General features: G+C 44.2%; 1 protein-coding gene across 2 annotated transcripts in view; it reads right to left on the bottom strand.

The window, feature by feature from the left end:
• The window catches only part of LOC137380078 (uncharacterized), a 66,619-nt gene that overhangs the window by 30,370 nt on the left and 18,442 nt on the right, over positions 1–17,807 (bottom strand). The window contains exons 3-7 of one of the 2 annotated variants that reach the window (XM_068051682.1): positions 16,612–16,718; positions 12,021–12,101; positions 5,641–5,760; positions 2,671–2,736; positions 1,874–1,977 (exon numbers count right to left, since the gene is read on the bottom strand). In XM_068051682.1, coding sequence (XP_067907783.1) covers positions 1,874–1,977; positions 2,671–2,736; positions 5,641–5,760; positions 12,021–12,101; positions 16,612–16,718 — 478 coding nt within the window. The remainder of the gene's footprint in view (positions 1–1,873; positions 1,978–2,670; positions 2,737–5,640; positions 5,761–12,020; positions 12,102–16,611; positions 16,719–17,807) is intronic. The other variant, XM_068051683.1, reaches the window with a different exon arrangement.

Raw genomic sequence — 17,807 nt, 5'->3', positions numbered from 1 at the left:
GAAGCCTGAAGGCCTGCTCAATGCTGGTCCTGTTGAGCAGATGGTTTGGTTGTATCACCTCTGTGCCTTTGTCTAGGCTCACATAGAGGGGTGAGTAGCCATGTCTTCAAGGGATATCCTTTGTCCCATAGGATCCATCCACGGACTATTGGGATTGGAGTGAAGATCAGCGGCAGGCTGGACTGGTGGAAGGTGAAGGAGTCATGGCAGCTGCCAGGAAAGCGTGCACACACATGGAGCAGCTCTTGTTGTGGTCGCTGACCAGCTGAACATTGAGGGAGAGGAATGATTTCTTGATGAATCTGACTGGCCGATCACACGGATGCAATTGATGATGCCCTGCACCTGAGGGAATCCAGTGATGGTGGCGAAAACCGATGTCCTTTGTGTTGCAAGGCCTTGTCTGTAATGAAATGAATATATTGTTCTGCTCTGGCATATAGGGCATCAGTGACCTGCGAAATATCATGTGTAGCTATTTGTGAGATGGCACCAAGGTCCTTGGTGATCCTTGGAAGAAGTCAGAGGCGAAGAAGTTCAAGGCTACTGGCAGGGCATGGCAACCAGTGCTGTGTGGTGCGAGGTCTTCGGCAAGGAGGGCACAGATATCTGTGACCATCTGCCTGGGCAGTCTCAGTCTCCTGTGGCACTGGGTCTTGGTCATCTCCAGGTAGCTCCTTCTTCGGTGGTAGATCCTATGTGGAGGGTATGTCCTTCCTGAGTCTCATTCCTCTCCCTTGCCCTCCTGATGCCCAGGGCTTTGCCCTCCCTGTGGAGAGTGTTGCCCCTCACTGCCACTGAGTCCAAAATCTGACAGACATGCCCCCAATGCCAGGTACTGCCTTCTTTGTCATTAGCTGCCCTTGTCTTCCTTGCCCACTGCTCTTCTGCCCCCATGAGGCCAGAGGGTGACAACCCCCCTGCAGTGTCCGAGAGCTTACTCCCCATTCTCCCTGCCAGCTGTGCAGTGCCAAGGGCACCTGTCCCCCTATGACTGGGCCCCCCTCTGTGCCGTTGAAACCTTTATGCCTCTGAGATAATCCCCTGGGACAGCCATGACTGAATTCCCACTCTGTACCCATTATCTTTCACCTGGTCTATCTCATGCATCCCCATGAAACTCTCAACAACCCCTCCCCCTCCCCCTCCTCCTCCCCACCCCTTTAAAGAGTCCTGAATGAGTTCTGCAAGTGCCTTAATTGGCTTCAATCGGGGATTGGGTGGGATCACAATCCCGCCTTCCCCCCTCCCTAGCGAACATGGCCGGCACTGGGAGTGGCATTGAAAAATGGGAACGCGGCCAACACCATTATTTTCATTCCCCCCTCTGCCTCTGTTCCCAACCTCAGCGGGGCCTGAATTTTTTTTTGTATGTCTATAGTGAGGAGTGCACTGTATGTCACTGCCTTTACAGTTGTTATTGAATGTTTCTGAACACTTCTGCACCCGACCAAACGACTCCAATACTACTACCTGCATAATTTACCAACTCATTGATAGCACATTTATAATGACAGAACCATTTCCAATGCAGATAGCTGGTGCTCTGAATTCTTCCCAGTTATACTCAGTCGCAACACAAACAACTGAAAATGCAAAAATTCAAAATTCTAGTTACCCCAAAGTCACAAATATGACTTAAATATCCTGGCCTAAACCAGGGCTTCAGAATGCCTGAAAAAATGGTTACATGAGGTGTCAAGCACCATCAGGGGCAGCCATTTATGATTGTTTCTGGTGCTGCTTTGTCTTCAGGTTACCAAAACAAAGCGTCTCACTAATTTTCTTAGAAACCCCACAGAAACCAATAATTTTGTGCCTAATCCAATGTTCTGGGAATTGCATTACAAAGAACAATGTCTTGTTTTTTTACCTTCTCTTACTGCAGTCAAATAGAACAAAGCCACCTGCAGCTCCATACCCGAATAGGCTCAATAATGGCCACAATAGTGAGTTCACTGCCATTCCCAGCGTCAACTGTAAAATTCAGATTGTCAATCATACCAAAAAAGGAACATTGAGGAAAAATAATTAGTAACAGATGTATACAATGATTTAATGTTCTAGCAGTTTTTATTCGTATTTTTCCTTTTATTTGTGCAAGCAGTATTCCGTGTCCGTTGTGATCCACTATTTACAGATATTCATTTATAATAACCTGTGCAATATGGACCATTTGTTTCTAAGAATTAACCTTACAATAGCACAGTTAGAAAAAATATAAACTTTTGCCAGTCTAAACCCACTTCTTTAACTGTAGTTAAATGCATATAACCAATATCTGTAATAGTTGATTGTCATTAGTTTATTTTGAAAGCTTGCACATTGCTTTGTTCAGCCAGTTGCTAACAGTAACTTCCTATCATTCCTACATTATTTCTTCTTATTTCCTTCTATTGTTTTATCATTTCCTTGGCCATAGATTCTATGTTTGCATAGCAATAAAAATATTTTGTGCCTTTGGCTTCTTATGCTAGAGAATGGTCACATTTCCCAAACATCTGTTTTAAGGTGAATTATCTCTGAAATCCAATACAATTTTGCTGTGCTGTACTGCTAAAAATGAGTTAGGAATTTGTCTGAGCTTTGTTTTGGGAAAAACGCCAATTTTGTGTTTGTGGAATCAATACATTTGGAATTTTGTGTGTGGGGGCTCTCTGGCCAGCCTACCTGCTTTTCCCTGATCACTTCATGAGGCTTTGTTGGATTGTAGAAGCACGGAAAGGTGGTATTTATCTAAAATGGAGTGAGACAAGCAACACCAATCAAAAGATGTATGAGATTACAGCATATTAAACACAAAATGAGATTCTTAATTTCAAGTTCTGTACCAGCATGGACACTAGGACACTACGTCAATCACAGATACAGTATGGTGGTACTTTTGACTACATTGAAAGTTAACTTCAATTTTACTTCTTAACCTGATGAAACATAAATTGCCAATACCCCATTGACAAATGTCCTCTTTCAGCTGGGAAGATGAGCATGTCAGAGGCTCCATTAGTGCCATTCTCTGACTGATTAACAAATGCTCCCGTGCTAAATTGTTTTTCTCCTTAAGAAAAAGAAAGTGGACATTTGTCATTTAACAGTCTAGTGCAGAACCAGCAAGACTTGACAGCGAGTTCCGAAGAAGGGTAACTGACCTGAAACGTTAACTCTGCTTCTCTCTCCACAGATGCTGCCAGACCTGCTGAGTATTTCCAGCATTTCTTGTTTTTATTTGCAATTTAGAGGCCAGTACTGATCTGATAAAACAGGGCCACATGATTATACAGGGAACCTTCAATTGTTTGGTAGAATGGGGAGGACTTCCCAGTGGATAATGGATATGGCATACAAATAACATAAATTGAACGTAATCGTTTTTGGTCAATGAGGTTGATTTATGTGAGAATGGAGGATATTGATGTCGAATTCTATAGATTCTGGAATGGTCTGCAGATTGGAAGGTAGCAAGTGTAACCCCACTATTTAAGAAAGGAAGGAGAGAGAAAACAGGGAACTACAGACCTGTTAGCCTGATATCAGTAGTAGGGAAAATGCTAGAATATATTATAAAGGATGTGATAACTGGACACTTAGAAAATTATGGTAATATTGGGCAGAGTCAACATGGAATTTATGAAAGGGAACACATGTTTGACAAACCTGTTGGAATTTTTTGAGGATGTAACTAGCAGAATAAATAAGGGGGAACCAGTGGATGTGGTGTATTTGGATTTTCAGAAGACTTTTGATAAGGTCCCACATAAGGGGTTAGTAAGCAAAATGAGAGCACATGGGATTGGGGGTAATATACTGGTATGGATAGAGAATTGGTTAATGGACAGAAAACGGAGAGTAGGAATAAACAGGTCACCTTCAGGTTGGCAGGCTGTGACTAGTGGGCTAACACAACAATCAGCACTTGGACCCCAACTATTCACAATCTATATCAATGATTCGGATGTGGGGACCAAATGTAATATTTCCAAGTTTCACAAAACTAGGTGGGAATGTGAGTTGTGTGGAGGATGCAACGAGGCTTCAAGGGGATTTAGACAGGCTATGTGAGTGAGCAAGAACATGGCAGATGGAATATAATACGGAAAAATGTGAAGTTATCCACTTTGGTAGGAAAACAGAAATGCTGAGTATTTCTTTAATGGTGAGAGATTGGCAAATATTGATGTTCAAAGGGACCTGGCTGTCCTTGTTCAAAAGTCACTGAAAACTAACATGCATATGCAGCAAGCAATTAGGAAGGCAAATGGTATGTTGGCCTTTATTGCAAGAGTATTTGAGTACAAGAGTAAAGACGTCTTGCTGCAATTGTATAGAACCTTGGTGAAACCGCACCTGGAGTATTGTGTACAGTTTTGTTCTCGTTACCTAAGGAAGGATATACTTGCCATAGAGGGAGTGCAACAAAAGTTCACCTGGAATGGCGGGATTGTCCTATGAGGAGTAATTGAGGAGACTGGGCCTATATTCTCTAGAGTTTAGAAGAATACGAGGCGATTTTATTGAAGCATACAAAATTCTTACAAGCTCCACAGGGTAGATGCAGGAAGGATGTTTCCCCTGGCTGGGGTGTCTAGAACCTGGGGACACAGTCTCAAAATAAGAGGTAGGCCATTTAGGACTGAGATGAGAAGGAATTTCTTCATTCAGAGGATGGTGAATCTTTGGAATTTTCTACCCCAGAAGGCTGTCGAGGCTCAGTCATTGATATATTCAAGCAGAGATCAATAGATTTCTAGATATTAAAGATATCAAGGGATACTGAGATAATGCAGAAAAATGGCATTGAGGTAGAAGATCAGACATGATCTAGCTGAATGGCAGAGCAGGCATGAGGGGCTGAATGGCCTACTCCTGCTCCTATTTACTATGTTCCTATGTTCCTGAGTCATGCAGGGAGAAGACATCTCATGCAAGGCTTTGTCCCAGGAAATTCTGGTAGATAATTAGAACATGGATGACGGCTATTCCACCAACCGGCTTCATTCAAACTGGAATGAAAAAAAATATGTTGCACTTTACAAAGTTTCTGCAATAGGAATAATTAAGACTCCTGGAATGGTTCAACTCGTTATGGAAGTTGGTAGTTGGGTCGTACAAAGCAGGAAAGTTCCAGGTTCTGTTCTCAACCAGGAAAGCAGTCGGGCTCCTACAATTGCCTTCAGTGCTTCTGGATTAAGAGAGAGAGAAAAAATTTGAGTGGCGATACCCACCATCACTAGCCAGAGACTCTTGTTGGATGTGAGGGTGTGTAGATGTTGATCAGGCCTGAATCAGGTTTGGTTATTATCCCCCTAAAATCAAAACGCCTGCCATTACTTCACTGTCTAGATTCATATAGGAAGAATGACCACTTGAGCATAGTACCAGAATATGTGCAACACCCATGGCACTGTACGATGCCAAAGAGTCAATGTCTTCAGGCAAGGAGGTGGGGACAGGAGAAAATTGCAGAAAAAAGGAAAGAAAACATATTTTTGGTTATATTTCCAACAAATTCAACACAAAGTATCAAACAAAACTGAAGTATGCTAAAAAGTCAACTGCACGCAAATTCCAATCAGAAAGAAATGATTGGGTTCAGGCATATAATAATTTACTTTAAACCAGGATTTGCTTAACAGACTTTACCTGTCCAAAATGATGAAGATATTTCATGACACAAGCAGGTCTGCTGTAGTCGTCCTGCCAGCCATGACAGTCCACTAAACGATCAGCAAAAACCCCATGGCGACCAAAGGTAAAAGAGCACTAAAGGAATTAGATAATCTATAAGAACTGGCCATCGTTTACTTAAAGTTGTAAATATGATATCCACAGCACCAATTACTAATATAGGAACAGTACCTGTAAATTTTCTGTATTCATTATGTTTTTACGTATTGTTCCAGATTAGAGTTCCTTTTCAAAAGGTTTTTCTCAAAAAGGTTGTTGGTACACTAAGAGATTCATTGTACTCTCTTTTCACATTTAGCTTTACACTTTTCATACTCAAAGAACTATATTCATCTTAAACAGTAGAATACAAAGACAAAGCTGTACAGTCGATGACTGCAGTGTCCCTTCAACTTTGAGGCCAAGGTTAGTCTCCTGCCCAGGCAGTTATGATCAAAATCTACCCTCATGTTGGTTGTAAATGTCTTACTTGAAATGGATAAGATTTAATCTCGTCCCTAATGCTCATTTGTACCAAAGTACAGATTAAGTAAAATTAAGCTGGCTTGTGTGGAAATCAGAAAATTCAGGCGGATGCTGCAGGGGTGCCCTCATTAGATTGGATAAAAGCGAGTTGAGGAAAGTAAGCAAAGAAAGCCTTACTTTTCATCTGGTCTGCGCTGAACAGGAATACTGGTTTCAAAAAGTGGAAAAGTATTCCATTTCCATCCCTCATTTCAATAACCAGCAAAGTCACAAAGTTCTGAGGTGGAAGCTTATTGGAGAAAAGACCAACATGTCGCATTCAATGATGAACTATGGAAATAGAAAACTCATTCTATTTATTTAATTTTATTTACTAGTTTTCATATTTTAACCTTTTTCTCTTCACTGCTGTCCCACTAACTCTCCCTCTTCCCCACTGTTATTCCCATCCTCAATGATGGGTGAGCCCAGCACAACAGTGCGAAAGATGAGGCTGAAGCATTTGCAACAATCTTCAGCCAGAAGTGCCGAGTTGATGATCCATCTCGACCTCCTCCTGAAGTCCCCAGCATCACAGATACCAGACTTCAGCCAATTCGATTCACTCCGTGTGATATCAAGAAACGACTGAAGGCACTGGATACTGCAAAGACTATGGGCCCTGACAATATTCCAGCAATAGTACTGAAGATCTGTGCTCCAGAACTTGCCACACCCCTAGCCAAGCTGTTCCAGTACAGCTACAACACTGGCATCTGCCTGGCAATGTGGAAAATTGCCCAGGTATGTCCTGTACACAAAAAGCAGGACAACTCAGCCAATTACCGCCCCATCAGCCTACTCTCAATCATCAGTAAAGTGATGGAAGGTGTAATTGACAGTGCCATCAAGTGGAACTTGCTTCGCAATAACCTGCTCAGTGATGCTCAGTTTGGGTTCCGCCAGGACCACTCAGCTCCTGACCTCAGTACAGCCTTGGTTCAAACATGGACAAAAGAGCTGAACTCAAGAGGTGAGGTGAAAGTGACTGCTCTCGACATCGAGGCAGCATTTGACCGAGTATAGCATCAAAGGAGCCCGAGCAAAACTGAAGTCAATGGGAATCAGAAGGAAAACTCTCCGCTAGTTGGAGTCATACCCAGCGCAAAGGAAGATGGCTGTAGTTGTTGGAAGTCAATCATCTGAGCTCCAGGACATCACTGCAGGAGTTCCTCAGGGTAGTGTCCTACTCTCAACCATCTTCAGCTGCTTCATCAATGACCTTCCTTCAATCAGAAGGTCAGAAGTGGGGATGTTCACTGATGATTGCACAATGCTCAGCACCATTCACGACTCCTCAGATACTGAAGCAGTCCGTATAGAAATGCAGCAAGACCTGGACAATATCCAGGCTTGGGCTGATAAGTGACAAGTAACATTTGTGCCACACAAGTGCCAGGCAATGACCATCTCAAACAAGAGAGAATCTAACCATCTCCCCTTGACATTCAACGGCATTACGATCGCTGAATCCCCCACTATCAACATCCTAGCGGTTACCATTGGACAGAAACTGAACTGGAGTGGCCATATAAATACCGTGGCTACAGGAGGGCTAAAAGGGGTCATGAAAGGTCATTGGCAAACAGGATTAAGGAAAATCCCAAGGCTTTTTATATGTATATAAAGAGCAAGAGGGAAAGTGTTGGCCCACTCAAGGACAGAGGCGAGAATCTATGTGTGGAGCCAGAGGAAATGGGCGAGGTACTAAATGAGTACTTTGCATTAGTATTCACCAAAGAGAAGGACTCGGTGGATGATGAGCCTAGGAAAGGGAGTGTAGATAGTCTCGCTCATGTCGTTATCAAAAAGGAGGAGGTGTTGGGCGTCTTGCAAAGCATTAAGGTAGATAAGTCCCCAGGGCCTGATGGGATCTACCCCAGAATACTGAGGGAGGCAAGGGAAGAAATTGCTGGGGCCTTGACAGAAATCTTTGTATCCTCATTGGCTACAGGTGAGGTCCCAGAGGACTGGAGAATAGCCAATGTTGTTCCTTTGTTTAAGAAGGGTCGCAAGTAATCCAGGAACTTATAGGCCGGTGAGCCTTACGTCAGTGGTAGGGAAATTATTAGAGAGGATTCTTCGGGACAGGATTTACTCCCATTTGGAAACAAACAAACTTATTAGCGAGAGGCAGCATGGTTTTGTGAAGGTCGTGTCTCACTAATTTGATTGAGTTTTTTGAGGAAGTGACGAAGATGATTGATGAAGGAAGGGCAGTGGATGTTATCTATATGGACTTCAGTAAAGCCTTTGACAAGGTCCCTCATGGCAGACTGGTACAAAAGGTGAAGTCACACGGGATTAGAGGTGAGCTGGCAAGATGGATACAGAACTGGCTCTGTCATAGAAGACAGAGGGTAGCAGTGGAAGGGTGCTTTTCTGAATGGAGGGCTGTGACTAGTGGTATTCCGCAGGGATCAGTGCTGGGACCTTTGCTGTTTGTAGTATATATAAATGATTTGGAGGAAAATGTAGCTGGTCTGATTTGTAAGTTTGCGGACGACACAAAGGTTGGTGGAGTTGCGGATAGTGATGAGGATTGTCAGAGGATACAGCAGGATATAGATTGGTTGGAGACTTGGGCGGAGAAATAGCAGATGGAGTTTAATCTGGACAAATGTGAGGTCATGCATTTTGGAAGGTCTAATGCAGGTGGGAAGTATACAGTAAATGGCAGAACCCTTAGGAGTATTGACAGGCAGAGAGATCTGGGCGTACAAGTCCACAGGTCACTGAAAGTGGCAACGCAGGTGGATAAGGTAGTCAAGAAGGCATACGGCATGCTTGCCTTCATCGGTCGGGGCATAGAGTATAAAAATTGGCAAGTCATGCTGCAGCTGTACAGAACTTTAGTTAGGCCACACTTAGAATATTGCGTGCAATTCTGGTCGCCACACTATCAGAAGGATGTGGAGGCTTTGGAGAGGGTACAGAAGAGGTTTACTAGGATGTTGCCTGGTCTGGAGGGCATTAGCTATGAGGAGAGGGTGGATAAACTCAGATTGTTTTCACTGGAACGACGGAGGTGGAGGGCCGACATGATAGAGGTTTACAAAGTTATGAGCGGCATGGACAGAGTGGATAGTCAGAAGCTTTTTCCCAGGGTGGAAGAGTCAGTTACTAGGGGACATAGGTTTAAGGTGTGAGGGGCAAAGTTTAGAGGGGATGTGCAAGGCAAGTTCTTTACACAGAGGGTGGTGAGTGCCTGGAACTTGCTGCCGGGGGAGGTGGTGGAAGCAGGTACGATAGCGACGTTTAAGAGGCATCTTGACAACTACATGAATAGGAAGGGAATAGAGGGATACGGTCCCAGGAAGTGCAGAAGGTTTTAGTTTAGGCAGGCATCAAGACCGGCGCAGGCTTGGAGGGCCGAATGGCCTGTTCCTGTGTTGTACTGTTCTTTGTTCTTTGTATAAGAGCAGGTCAGAGGCTAGGAATTCTGTGGCTAGTAACTCACCTCCTGACTCCCCAAAGTCTGTCCACCATCTACAAGGCATAAGTCAGGAGTGTGATGGAATACTCTCCACTTGCCTGGATGAGTGCAGCTCTAACAACACTCAAGAAGCTCAACACCATCCAGGATGAAGCAACCCACTTGATTGGCACCCCATTCACCACCTGAAACATTCAACTCTTCACCAATGACACATATTGGCAGCAGTGTGTACCATCTACAAGATGCACTGCAGCAATGCACCAAGGCTCCTTCGACTTCACCTTCCAAACCCACGACCTCTGCCACCTAGAAGGACAAGGGCAGCAAATGCATGGGAATACCGCCACCTGCAAGTTCTCCTCCAAGTCACACACCATCCTGACTTGGAATTATTTCGCCGTTCCTTCACTGTCACTGGGTCAAAATCCTGGAACTCCCTTCCTAACAGCATTGTGGGTGTACCAACTTCACATGGACTGCAGCGGTTCAAGAAGGCAGCTCACCCCCACCTTCTCAAGTGTAATTAGGGATGGGCAATAAATGCTGGCATAGCCAGCGATGCCCGCATCCCATGAATGAATAAAAAAAATACATTCTCAACCAACCAGCTGAAAAAAAATGCTTTGGGAACAACATCCACTCCCCACTGGCTGGGAAAAATAAACTTTGAGCCTGCTTCTGTGTCCCTACTTCCTGCTAATTGAGTGGCTGCCTGAGAGAACCAAAGCATCAGCCGTTGGCCCTTTTCCCCCCTGCCAGCCTCAGACCAGTGACCCCTCTCCCCACTGCCAGCCTCAGACCAGTGACCCCTCTCCCCACTGCCAAACCCAGACCAGTGACCCCTCTCCCCACTGCCAAACTCAGACCAGTGGCCCCTCTCCCCACTGCCAGCCTCAGACCAGTGACCCCTCTCCCCACTGCCAAACTCAGACCAGTGGCCCCTCTCCCCACTGCCAAACTCAGACCAGTGGCCCCTCGCACCACTGCCAACCTCAGACACTGGTCCCTCTCCCCACTGCCAAACTCAGACCAGTGGCCCCTCTCCCCACTGCCAAACTCAGACCAGTGGCCCCTCTCCTCACTGTTTGGCTTCACAATCTGGTACCGCGTTCCTTGGTTCTATTTGAAACATCTATCTCACTCCTCATTCTTCCCAGCTCTTCAATGTCACCGCTTAAAATAAAACAATGGCCCCATTCTAAATTCTGCTGCAAACAGTTAAAAAGAAATGTTAAAACTCTGCCCACAATCTGTGCCCTTCCCAGCATTGTGTCTCCATTAATGTTTAAAACTTATTTCCTTTTCCAAGCTATTTAAAAGTAAAACCACATCCCTGCTCTTCACTCTTCTTCCTGCTGGGGAAAAATAAAATTGGCTTAGCAACACTTCTATTGTAAAACAGCATATCCTCTGATTCATTGTAACCACACAAGAACTCTACCAGAAATAAATTTTGAATTTGGCATTCCTTTTCTGCCCATATCAAGCTTACTGCCTATGTCACAATTTTTAAGCCATGCTTTTTATGTCAACATTTATAATACAAATCATATGTTAATGTTTCTTAATGGGAAATGCCGAGTGTTTTGTCACACCATAATTGCTGGCCTCCCACCACTAGGTGGTGCAGTGTCACAAATCAACCAGGCCAATCTGCCATATTGTTTTTTCACCCAATTGTTGGGTATTTTAAACTAAAGGTTTTTTTTCTATCAATTTTCAGAGCATCTGTGACCCCAACCGACATATGACTGCTTAATTTCAAGCCTCAGGCTATAACATAGCTGCTCCCTATCTGCAATATTTTCTCTCCTTGGTAGTAACTGAGCTGGCATTGAGCCTATCCATTCCACCCATTTCTGGCTACTAATTTGGTGTTGCAGATGCCTTTCTCTCAACCCTTAGTTTCATATCTCCTTTAAAAATGTTTAGGCATCAAGTATTCCAGCTCAGGCCTCATGCCTCCCACATCAGGAGCTATGATTGCAACCTCTGACTTCAATGACTCCACCCCTACTTACCTGGACCCCTACTATCTCCAAGCTTCCCCGAGTGACTAATCTTTGTGCTCACTAGGCCAGCACCAAACTCAAACTGAATCCTTTCCAAGCACTGAGTGATTATACCTTGTAAGTATACAGTGGCAACTCATTAAGTGCCTGAGCAAAATCTCCATTGACAGATGGGACTTAAGACGCTTTGCATGCCTAGTAGTGTGTAAACTTGCTGACCCTGGAAATTGGGATGGGGTCAGCATTGGAGCTAATGGAAGTCCTATCTTGCCACACTACTGGCAGAAGAATGAGCTGCCAGAAGTTTCAGGGGGTTTTTTTCTTCTTTTTATCATTCTCAGTTTGGCACCACTCTGAAGACCATTGTTCATTCTTCGCACCTGCTGACAGTTTACCAAAGCTTGTTCATTCTCCATTATTACAGCCATCCCTTTGGAACCATCAGATAGGTGAACAGTAACCTGGTGAGAGCAAAAAGCTTCCAATTAGACAGGGAAAAAAAATCTTGCAGCATTAACTTGTTTGTTCCTGTGTATTTCAGGAAATTTTCTTATTTTCATTGGGGTTGTGTTTTTGTGGTTCTAATTTGACAGGAAAGCGTCAATGAACTAATTTAGCCATCAACATACCTGACCCTCTATACACGCACCCTAATTTGTATATGGCGTCACTTAATTGGGTCAAATTCTTTGGTCAATTAGAGAACCCATTTTTTTTTGGGCAGTAACAGATAAACTAATTCAAACAATGCACAGATAAGCTGCCTGCAAAACATTAAAACAGAAAATACTATAATTACTCAGCAGGTCTGGCAGCATCTGTGGACAGCGAAACAGAGTTGAGTTTCAGGTCAATAACCTTCCATCGGAACTAGGAAATGTTCAAGATGTAACAGGTTTTAAGCAAGTGAGAAGGTGGAAAAAAGAACAAAAGGAAAGGTCTGTGATAGGATGAAAGGCAGGAGAGATTAAATGAGAAAGGGGTCATAGTGTAAGGCCAAAGGGCGTGATAATGGGACAAGTAAAGAAACAAATGATGTGTCCAGATGAGGTGTGAATGGCAGAATGATGAACAGCTGCCATTCGAAAGCAAATAAAAGAGAAAAGAAAAAGAGAAACGAGAGAAAAAACAAAACCAGAGAAGAAAAAGGAAACAAAATGGGGGAAGAGGTTGCGATCTAAAATTGTTGAACTTAATGTTAAATCTGGAAGGCTCTAAAGTGCCAAGTTAAAAGACGAGGTGCTGTTCCTTGGGCTTGTGTTGAGCTTCGCTGGAACACTGCAGGAGGACAGGAAGGTCAGAGCAAGGTGAAGAATTAAAATAACAGCTGGAAGCTCAGGGTCATGCTTGCAGACTGAACGGAGGTGTTCCTCAAAGCGGTCACCCAATGTAGAGGAGACCACATCGTGAGTATACAGTAATATAATAAAAGCAAAATACTGCGGATGCTGGAAATCTGAAACAAAAACAAGAAATGCTGGATTCACTCAGCAGGTCTGGCAGCATCTGTGGAAAGAGAAGCAGAGTTAACGTTTCGGGTCAGTTCTGAAGAAGGGTCACTGACCCGAAACGTTAACTCTGCTTCTCTTTCCACAGATGCTGCCAGACCTGCTGAGTGAATCCAGCATTTCTTGTGAGTATACAGTATACTGAATTGAAAGAAGTACAAGTAAATTGATGTTTCACCTGGAAAGAGTGTTTGGTGCCGTGGACAGTGAGAAAGGAGGGGGTAAAAGAGCAGATGTTGCATCTCCTGCGCTTGCATGGAAAGGTGCTATCGGAAGGGGTGGTGGTGTTCAGGGGTGAGTGGACCAGGGTGTCACAGAGGGAACAATCCCTACAGAATGCTGAAAGAGGAGGCGAGGGGAAGATGTGTCTGGTGGTGGTGTTATGCTGGAGGTGACGGAAATGGCACAGGATGATCCATTGAATACTGAGGCTGGTGGGGTGGAAGTTGAGGACCCGGGGAACACCATCATAGTTCTGGGAGGGAGGGGAAGGGGTAAGAACAGAAGTACTTGAAATAGAATGGAAACAGTCGAGGGCCCTGTCAGCCACAGTCGGGGGAAACCTCGGCTGAGGAAAAAGGAAGACACATCGGAAGAATTAGTATGGAAGGTTGCATCATCAGAAAAGATGCAACGGAGATGGAGAAACTGGGAGAATTGAATAGCGTTCTAATAGGAAGCAGGATGGGAGGAATTGTAATCAAGGTAGCTGTGGGAGTCAGTAAATATTAGTCGATAGCCTATCTCCAGAAATGGAGACTGAGACATCAAGGAAGGGAAAGGAAGAGCTGGAGATGGACCATGGGAGAAGGGTAGGAATTGGAAGCAAAGTTGATGAAATTTTCCAATTCAGGGCAAGAGCAGGAAATGGCACTGATGCAATAATCAATGTACCAGAAAAATAGGTGAAGGAGGAGGCCTAGGACTGGAACAAGGAACGTTCCACATACCCCACAAAAAGGCAGGCATAGCTAGGACCTATGTGGGAACCCATAGCAACACCTCTTATTTGGAAGAAATGAATGAAGTTAAAGGAGAAGTTGTTCAATGTGAGGACATGTTCAGCCTGGTGGAGGAGGGTGCTGGTGGATGGGAACTGGTTGGGCCTCCGTTCGAGTAAGAAACAGAGAGCTCTCAGCCATCCAGGCAGTGACAGAGCTGTAGAGGGATTGTATGCCTATGGTGAAAAGGAGACGGTTGGGGCCAGGAAGTGAAGGAGGCATCAGAAGAGTCATGCAGGTTGGTGGGAAGAGATTCCTGCAGAACAACTAGATTTTTTTTTAATTTAATTTTTTATATGGAAGGAAACAAGCACTGGGATCACTTTGCCTCAATGAAGTTACTCCCTCACTCCCTAACAGCACTGTGGCTGTACCTAGACCAGATGGACTGCAGCAGTTCAAGGAGGCGGCTCACCACCACCTTCTCAAGGACATCTAGGAATATGCAACAGCGCTCATTATCTCTTGAAAGAATAAAAAAAGCTATTCTCACGAACATAATTTCCAATGTTTCAAATAGAATCATAGAAAATTTATGGCACAGAAGAAAGTTATTTGAGCCAGCCAAAAAGAGCAATCCAGTCTAATCTCACTTTCCAGCTCTTGCTCCGTAGCCCTGTAGGATAGAGCACTTCAAGTGCATATCGATGCGTTGAGGGTTTCTGCCTCTATCACCCTTTCAGGCAGACCGTTTCAGACCCCCACCACCCTCTGGGTGAAAAAATACTCCTCAACTCCCCTTTAATCCTTCTTCAATTACTTTGAATTTATGCCCCCTGGTTATTGACCTTTCTGCTAATGGAAGTAGGTCCTTCCTAGCCAGTCTATCTAGGCTCCTCATAATTTCACACCCCTAAAATAAATCTCCCCTCAGCCTCCTCTGTTCCAAATAAAACAATCCGAATCTATCCAATCTTTCCTCATAGCTAAAATTCTCCATTCCTGGCAACCCTTGTAAATCTCCCCCCTAGTACGATCACATCCTTCCTATAATGCAGTGACCAGAATTGTAAGCAGTACTCTAGCTGCTGTCAAACTGGTATTTTATACAGTTCGAGAATAGTCTTCCTGCTCTGATACTATATGCCTCAGCCAAGAAAGGAAAGTAGCCCATATGTCTTCTTAACCACCTTATCTACCTTTCCTGCTACATTTAGGGATCTGTGGGCATGTACTCAAAGGTCCCTCTGTTCCTCTACACTTCTCAGTATCCTACCATTTATTGTGTTTCCCCTTGTCTTATTTGCCCTCCCCAAATGAATTATCTCACACTTCTCTGGAATGAATTCCATTTGCTACTTTTCTGCCCATCTATCCAGTCCAATGATATCTTCCTGCAGTTCATAGCTTTCTTCCTACACGGCTAATTTTCATATTATCTGCAAACTCCTTAATCATGCCCCCTACATTTGAGTCTTTATCATTGAAATATACCACAAACAGCAAGGGGCCCAGTACTGAGCCCTGTGGAACCCCAGTGGAAATACCCTTCCAGTCACAAAAACACCCATCGACCATAACCCTTTGCTTCCTGCCACTGAGCCAATTTTGGATCCAACTTCCAACTTTCCCTTGGATCCCATGAGCTTTTAATTTACTGATCAGTCTACTGCGTTGGACCTTATCAAAAGCCTTGCTAAAATCCACATAGACTATACCAAATGTGCTACCCTCACTGACCCTCCTTGTTACCACCTCAAAAATTCAATCAAGTTCGTCAGACACTACCTCCCCTTAACAAATCCATGCTGACTGTCCTTGATTAATCCATGCCTCTCTGAATGACGATTTATACCCTCTCACAATATTTTTTCATATAATTTGCCCAACATTGAGGTTAGGCTGACTGCCCTATAATGACTTGGTCTAGTTCTTCCTACCTTTTTAAATAATGGTACAACATTAGCAGTCTTCCAGTCCTCTGGCACCATGCTTGTTTAGCAGAAGGGTGTACTATCTACAAGATGCACTGCAGCAACTCGCCATACCTCCTTAGAAAGAACCTTCCAAACCCGCAACATCTACCACCTAGAAGGACAAGGGCAGCAGTTGTATGGGAACACCACCAGCTGCAAGTTCCCCTCCAAGCCACACACTACCCTGACTTAGAATTATGTCACCACTCCTTCACTGTCGCTGGGTCAAAAACCTGGAACTCCCTTCCTAACAGCACTGTAGGTGTACCTACCCCACATGGACTGCAACGGTTCAAGAAGGTCATCAACTTCTTAAGGGCAATTGGGAATGGGCAACAAATGCTGGCCTTGCCAGTGAAGTTCATGTCCCAAGAAAGAATGAAAAAAGAATTCTATACATTCTTTACAGAACGTAATACTTTAATCTCAATTATTTTGCATTTTAATAACAATTAAATAGCAGGGGTAAATATTTTATTACTTGCATTCCAATAATGGATCTTTATAAAGCTGAAGTGAGTTTAAATCTGAACTTGTCATTCTTACCTTGATCTGAACACAGGGAGAAAATATGTCTCCCCCAAAGTTGCAACTGCCCTGAGGCTCCTGCCAGGTTCCAAGCACAGTGCAGGTACTGCCAGCGAAATTTAAGACTATTGTTGGGAACAGAAAAAATGGGAAAGAAATTGTTAAAGGAAACCATAATCTTAATAATGGGCCTTTATATCATATGGTGTTCTTTGGGCATCATGATGACGCATTACGTTAGTGGATAATGCATTATGTTGACACCTTGCCCCTTTTTGAAGCCTCTCTGCCTGTCATGGTGGCAGTGTGGCTCTTATCACCAAATATCACCTAGGTCTCTCCCCCAACTCTTTGGCACCTTCTCCTCCTTTGAGCACCTTGCCTGTTTCATTCCTCTCGCCTCTCCTTTAAAATTCTCATTCTCTACTGCCTCCTATGGCCAAGTCCTCACTCCTATCCTCATTCAGCCTCTGTAACAAGCAACGCCTCCTCCTCGGTGATTTCAACTGTCCTTACCCTGTCTCAATTGAGTTCACTATCCTCCCTTAATCTCACTCTCCATACAAACTCTCCATCCATACTTTTGTAGCTACTGGTCTTCTCAATTACGCCCCACCTCTATCTTTGATGCCCTTTATTCACCAGAAAAACAATTACCCTTTCCCATCCTGGTCATTCCACCAGTGCAGCCTCTTTCTTTGCTCCTTCAAGTCTAAGGGGCATAAACTTGAGTATATCCAGAGCACAACTGGTTTAGCCATCCATCACTAGATCTGTTTGGACCACATCAAGCGCTGTCAGGCCCTATTCTCTGTCATAACTGCTCACTACCCTGGGATCATCTGTGAATCCAAAGATAACCTCGGCTTCTCTTCTCCTCTACTAACCATTTCCTAAACCTTTCTCCTGTGCCCCATCCACCCTCACCTCCAACATGCAAGGCGTTCGTGAACACCTTTGTCACTGATTGAGACCAGCCATTCAGCTGTCTCTGCATCATTCTGTCCCTTCTCCTTTCCCACGAAGCCAAACTTCCCCCAAAGTTCTCCTGCTGCCCAAGCCTTGAAGTTGCATCTTTCTTAAATGTCTTTTTTGTCTCACCCATCACCTCCTCAAGCTCATCTTGTCCATGAGACCCTCCTCCTGCTCTTTTAACCCCATTTGCAATAAACTATTGGCCATCCAGCTTCCCTTTCTAGCCCCCATGCTAGCTG

The sequence above is a fragment of the Heterodontus francisci genome, chromosome 19, assembly GCF_036365525.1.
Source record: "Heterodontus francisci isolate sHetFra1 chromosome 19, sHetFra1.hap1, whole genome shotgun sequence".
Classification (NCBI taxonomy): domain Eukaryota; kingdom Metazoa; phylum Chordata; class Chondrichthyes; order Heterodontiformes; family Heterodontidae; genus Heterodontus; species Heterodontus francisci.
The sequence above is the reverse complement of the archived record's forward strand: the minus strand, read 5'-3'. Positions and strand labels throughout refer to the sequence as shown.